Source organism: Anneissia japonica, unplaced genomic scaffold, assembly GCF_011630105.1.
Source record: "Anneissia japonica isolate Jap-2015-1 unplaced genomic scaffold, ASM1163010v1 scaffold8272_len249160_cov157, whole genome shotgun sequence".
Lineage (NCBI taxonomy): Eukaryota > Metazoa > Echinodermata > Crinoidea > Comatulida > Comatulidae > Anneissia > Anneissia japonica.
The window spans coordinates 45,784-51,928 of record NW_022742976.1 but is presented as its reverse complement, the minus strand read 5'-3'; the positions used below and the strand labels follow the sequence as shown (position 1 = coordinate 51,928).

The following is a 6,145-nucleotide window of genomic DNA, read 5'->3' as shown; positions in this document are numbered from 1 at the left end:
TTTTTTTTTTTTTGGTTTTTTTTTTTTTATATTTGCCAAAATGGTTTTATTAATCGTATATCTTCAATATATACGGTAATGATTTTATTAACGCTTGTCCAGAAGTGGATATTTTTAGTAATTCATTAGCATTTTTTAAGAGGCTTGGCTCCTGTTACGTTTTAGAGTAATTTTTTTTATTTTCAAGTATTTATTAAATTTTTATTTTCAAATATTTATTACATTTATTATATTATTTTCCGTACTTGTATTCTCTTTTGGCAAAATAAGTGCAAAGATTTTTAATTATCTTTTTATATGTTTCATGTTTTTCACAATCAAGTGGCGATTATTGTTTTCGCTGTTGGTTTGTTTATAAATATATACATAAAAATATGTTTAATTAACAGTGCCTCGTAGGCCTTGTAATGAACCCTTTCCTAGTGATGCTGTTTTCAATATTGATATCACTGATAATGTTAAAACTGAGCAATCTGATCAGAACATGAGAGGGCCAGGAATACACGTGTGTCTCACAAACACACATGTGTGTCCCACAAATACATGCGTTTTTGCGTGTGATTTTACACTAGGGAGCTTCCGATTTTTGCGACAACGCGACGCCGGGTAGAACGGAATCACTTACTGTCATTTAATATACAATATATCCAAGGGCGGGGCTTTTCGCGGATAGCTCCATTAAGGTCGATAGATGCTTAATAACTAGACTTAAAGAAATTCTTCACGATCTGATAGGGTTATAAATGATCATATACAAAATTGTATGGCATTCCAATATGTTTTAGGTTTACAAGGTATACCGTACTTGAAAATGATAATGTAGCCTGTAATGTAAGTATGAAATTAGGTTTAATATTTTCTAGTGACTAAAATTATTGACAGTTCGCAAAATTGTTATATATGCTAAGCGTTTGCTATACGTAGGCTACACTTAACAATGGGCTGAAAGCTTCAAAATAGCTTTCTTTGTTTGTGTAGGTAGCTTTGATCATGAAGGTATTTCTTTAGTTTATTCTTAACTATGTCACCTACAGGGGAAATGTTTTGATTGGTCAATCACTTATAGTACTTGTGCATATCTTGCACATATATGGATAATTTTTCATTCCTGATATGATAACATAATTAATGTCGAAATATTGAATCCCGACAATGGTGTGCATTTCGATACTTGGATCATCATGGAGGAAATATGTATTGTAATATCATATTTGAGATTAATCAGTAGACCTTTAGGTCGAAGTAGGCCTATAAATTAAGGAAATGCGAAATTAATGTTGACAGGATCATGTCCTTATTGTCATTGGCTAGTAGCTTTGGAAGTTGATTTCGGTGGGTGTTGTGTCATGCTAGGATCGGACGTATTCTCCACTCCACCACCTCCCCACACTAAGAAAAAAAGTAATTTACAAAAACATAATTAATGTCTTACTTAAATCCTAATGATGTGAAAGACAATCTTTCAATTACGGCAATAATATATAAAAACTGTAACATAGGTTGTATTGTGTTGTAAATTTCGCATTTTGTAACCACCTAATAGTAAAAGTGGCTTTGCTATTGTTATTTAAATTTAAAAAGTAGGCCTAATTGTACCTAAATAAAAAAGTATAATTCCAATTCAACATTGACTATAAATTAAAAAAATTACATTAAAAAAAATATTTGCTTCCCACACCGGGAATCGAACCCGGGCCGCGGCGGTGAGAGCGCCGAATCCTAACCACTAGACCATATGGGATTGCTTGACATCGCAATGGAATTTAGTATCCTTTGTAAGTATTAATCATAAATTCAATAAACGTCCTAGGCGCTCTGTTGTCGATCAGCTGCTGGGCGATCACATGACCTGATAAAGTATTAAACCAATCGCGCTCACTCAGTTCAGATTGCACTGACAGACTAACCTGGAAAAAGTAGGTATACTGTAAACTTGCACAAGTGAAACGCAATCACCAAAATGATACCCAAATTAATCGGAATTACCCAGATGAAATATACAAGAAATTAAGAATAACATAGGCCTATATTATCACGTAGGATGTTTGATTTAAACCGAAAGGTCATATATTAATCTCAGGTAAGATAGTAATAGTATACTCCAAGTATTGAAATGCACGCCATCGTGTCGTGATTAAATATTTCGACATTAATTATGTCATCATCAGGAATGTATTGATTTAATAATTAACATATGTAGGCCTATTGGATTGATATTTGTTTTAAATATTCATTTAATCATAACTGAGGTATTTATTCATTTTAATGTAATAATCATATCCAATTTAGCCCCTCTTCATTCTTTTAACTAAAAGACGTAGAAGGATATATAACTGGGTGTTTTCATTATTTAACCCACCACTTATGATTTTTTTTAATAAGTGAAACAATAAATATTAATTTTTATTTCTTTCTTTATCATTATATATATAAGATGGGAACCTTAACATAATGAGTTTTTTGTAGGGTCCATTGTTGCAATTGTCAATATGATAACAGCGGCAGCTTGGCAAAGAAGAAGAATAAGTAGATAACAATTAGGCCTACTCCAACAATATATCGGTATTCGAACCTTGCGACAGAAGATTCATTGTATTCTACATCCCCAGTAAACATTCGAAAGTTGTTGATTAATCGTTAGCCTTAGAAAAACTTCATATATCTCTAAAGACTACTAAGTTTTATTTATAACAAATTGTATCCTGATTTTTAATATAAGATATAAAATAATTTAATTTATTGGTCCTACCTTTTTTTGGCGCCTTGAGACGATTTTATTGTGGAAGGCGCACTACAAATATCCCACCATTACCATTTTTTTTTTATCCAGGCCGATAGTTATTATGTGTGCCTATTATTATTATTATTATTATTATTATTATTATCATGTTCATGATGTGATGTTTATTATGACAATATTTAGGTATGTAAAATTTTCTGTTAAATTAAATTTAATAATTTGGACAAAGCTTTAAGCTAGCCCTGTCCAGAGTCATTGTTGTATTCCCATACAGTCATGATGTGTCTAATTATGGTCATAATGTGATGACAACATGACCCATAGTTACCATGTTACATGTTTTTGTTAAAATTTGATAATCTAGATAAGACTTCTGCACCAGCACCGCGAATAAAACCGTACACTCCATTTTGTTTCTTATAGGCTCTGTCATATCTCAACGAAGCGCAAGATTTGATCAGAACCCTGGATGCAGGCGAGAAACCACTTTGCGATGACGTCAACGAAAATATCAATGTGAATAAATACGAGCGTGCGCACGTGGAAAGCACAATGGGACAGGTGAATCTGCTTAATCATTTATCAACGCACGTTTATCTTTTACAATTTCTCCATTAATTAATTAATTCACTTTTTCCCCTTTTATGTCTGGCTTCATCTGATAGTAGCCCTCCTTGAGCCTGTGTGCGATGATCCCAGTTATGTTCACAGGCCTAGCTACAATCACATCTTGTGATAATTTAATGCTGACACGAAAGGTTCAAAGTACACGTGCTAGGAGGCTCAATAGAAGACTCCTTTTATTCAAAATTTAGAACAACTGAATCTGGTAAAACCGTTATTTGCCAAAGAGGCATTTTACTATGTTTTAATAATAAAAAAAAAATAATAATAATAATAATAATAATAATAACTAACCAAAAACCAAAACAAAAACACTATCGAGAGCTCTCAAAGCAAGATAAATCGAGTTGCAGTTATCAAAATAGAATTTTTTTAAATGCATTCAAATATAAACAAAAATACGAAAAGCATGCAAACCAATAAACACAGCAACAAAATGATACAAAAATAAAATGCGACGAGGATGGGATTCGAACCCACGCGTGCAGAGCACAATAGATTAGCAGTCCATCGCCTTAACCACTCGGCCACCTCGTCTGCTTACTAACAAATACTGGCTAGTGTAAACAATATAGGCCTATTGGTCTATTGCAAAGAACATTGCGTCGGTATTTCTATTGTGTTTGTGGTGGTTTACTTATGGTTTACATTTTTTCCGTGAGTTAGGCGACATTTTATTTAAAAAAAATAATAATTTAAGCGGATCTATATTTAGGGACGAGGTGAATTTATGAGGCATTGTACACATTAAAGAAATGATACTGAAGTGACTGAATTTTTTTTATAATTATACACTAATATAATATACGCGACCATATTATTTAAATAATTTAAAATGTTGTTGCGATAACAGAAATAAAACCAAAGTAAAATATATAAAATTAACAAAATAATTAGTTGATTGATGATTGATTTATTTACTCTTCGTTCGTTTGTTCGTTCTTTTAATCATTTATTCATTCATTCATCTATTCATTCATTCATTCACTCATTTATTCATTCATTTATAGAATTAAATAAAATTCATTTAAACATAAGCAAAAATACGAAAATCATGCAAACCAATTAACACAGCAACAAAATGATACAAAAATAAAAGACGACGAGGATGGGATTCGAACCCACGCGTGCAGAGCACAATGGATTAGCAGTCCATCGCCTTAACCACTCGGCCACCTCGTCTGCTTACTAACAAATACAGGCTTGTGTAAAGAAAATACTGGTCTCTTGCAGAGAACCTTGCGTTGGTATTTCACCGTTGTGTTTGTGGTTTACGTATTTTTGGCGACATTTTACTAAAAAAATAATAATTTAAGCAGAAATATATTAAGGGACGAGGTGAATATTTATGAGGCATACACATTAAAGATATGATACTGAAGTGACTGATATCTGTATACACTTTATACGCGACCATATTATTTAAATAATTTAAAATGTTGTTGCTATAACAGAAATACAACCGAAGTAAAATATATAAGATTAACAAAATAATTAGTTTAATGATTGATTGATTTATTCGTTCGTTTGTTCGTTCTTTCATTTATTCATTCATTCACTCATTTATTCATTCATTTATAAAATTAAATAAAATGCATTTAAACATGAACAAAAATACGAAAATCATGCAAACCAATAAACATAGCAACATGGCAAAAAATGATACAAAAATAAAGAGACGACAAAGATGGGATTCGAACATTGCGTCGGTATTACACCGTTGTGTTTGTGGTGGTTTATATTTTTCCTTAAGTTTGGCAACGTTTTACTAAAAAAAATAATAATTTAAGCAGAACTATATTTGACGAGGTGAATATTTATAAGGCATTGGACACATTAAAGATATGACACTGAAGTGACTGATATTTATATACACTTTATACGCGACCATATTATTTAAATAATTTAAAATGTTGTTGCTATAACAGAAATACAACCGAAGTAAAACATATAAGATTAACAAAATAATTAGTCGATTGATTGATTGATTTATTTGTTCGTTCGTTCATTCATTCATTCATTTATTCATTCATTTATTCATTCACTCATTCACTCATTCATTCATAGAATTAAAAAATGCATTCAAACAAAAACAAAAATACGAAAATCATGTAAACCAATAAACACTCGGCCACCTCGTCTGCTTACTGCTAGCAAATACTGGCTTGTGTAAACAAAATAGGCCTATTGGTCTATTGCAGAGAACACTGCGTCGGTATTTTACCATTGTGCTCGTGGTGGTTTACATATGGTTTACATTTTTTCCGTTATTTTGGCGACATTTTATTAAAAAAAATAATAATTTAAGCGGAACTATATTTAGGAACGAGTGTGAATTTATGAGGCATTGTACATATTAAAGAAATGATACTGAAGTGACTGATTTTTTTAAAAATAATTATACACTAATATAATATACGCGACCATATTATTTGAATAATTTAAAATGTTGTTGCTATTACAAGAAATAAAACCAAAGTAAAATATTATAAAATTAACAAAATAATTAGTTTAATGATTGATTGATTTATTCGTTCGTTTGTTCGTTCTTTCATTTATTCATTCATTCACTCATTTATTCATTCATTTATAGAATTAAATTGTGTGATATTTATATACACTTTATACGCGACTATATTATTGAAATAATTTAAAATATTGTTGCTATAACAAAAAATACAACCAAAGTAAAACATATAAGATTAACAAAATATTTAGTTGATTGATTGATTGATTGATTGATTCGTTCATTCATTCATTCATTCATTCATTCACCCACTC

The 6,145-nt window shown here is 30.9% G+C and overlaps 1 protein-coding gene and 3 non-coding genes across 4 annotated transcripts in view; 1 reads left to right on the top strand and 3 right to left on the bottom strand.

The window, feature by feature from the left end:
- LOC117119291 (adenylate cyclase type 10-like) overlaps positions 1-6,145 on the top strand; it is a 70,876-nt gene that overhangs the window by 44,480 nt on the left and 20,251 nt on the right. The window contains exon 25 of the mRNA XM_033264090.1: positions 3,164-3,301. Coding sequence (XP_033119981.1) covers positions 3,164-3,301 — 138 coding nt within the window. The remainder of the gene's footprint in view (positions 1-3,163; positions 3,302-6,145) is intronic.
- On the bottom strand, positions 1,670-1,741 carry Trnae-cuc. Its single transcript has one exon. It is a non-coding gene; the product is annotated as a tRNA-Glu (tRNA).
- On the bottom strand, positions 3,820-3,901 carry Trnas-gcu. Its single transcript has one exon. It is a non-coding gene; the product is annotated as a tRNA-Ser (tRNA).
- Trnas-gcu lies at positions 4,465-4,546 on the bottom strand. Its single transcript has one exon. It is a non-coding gene; the product is annotated as a tRNA-Ser (tRNA).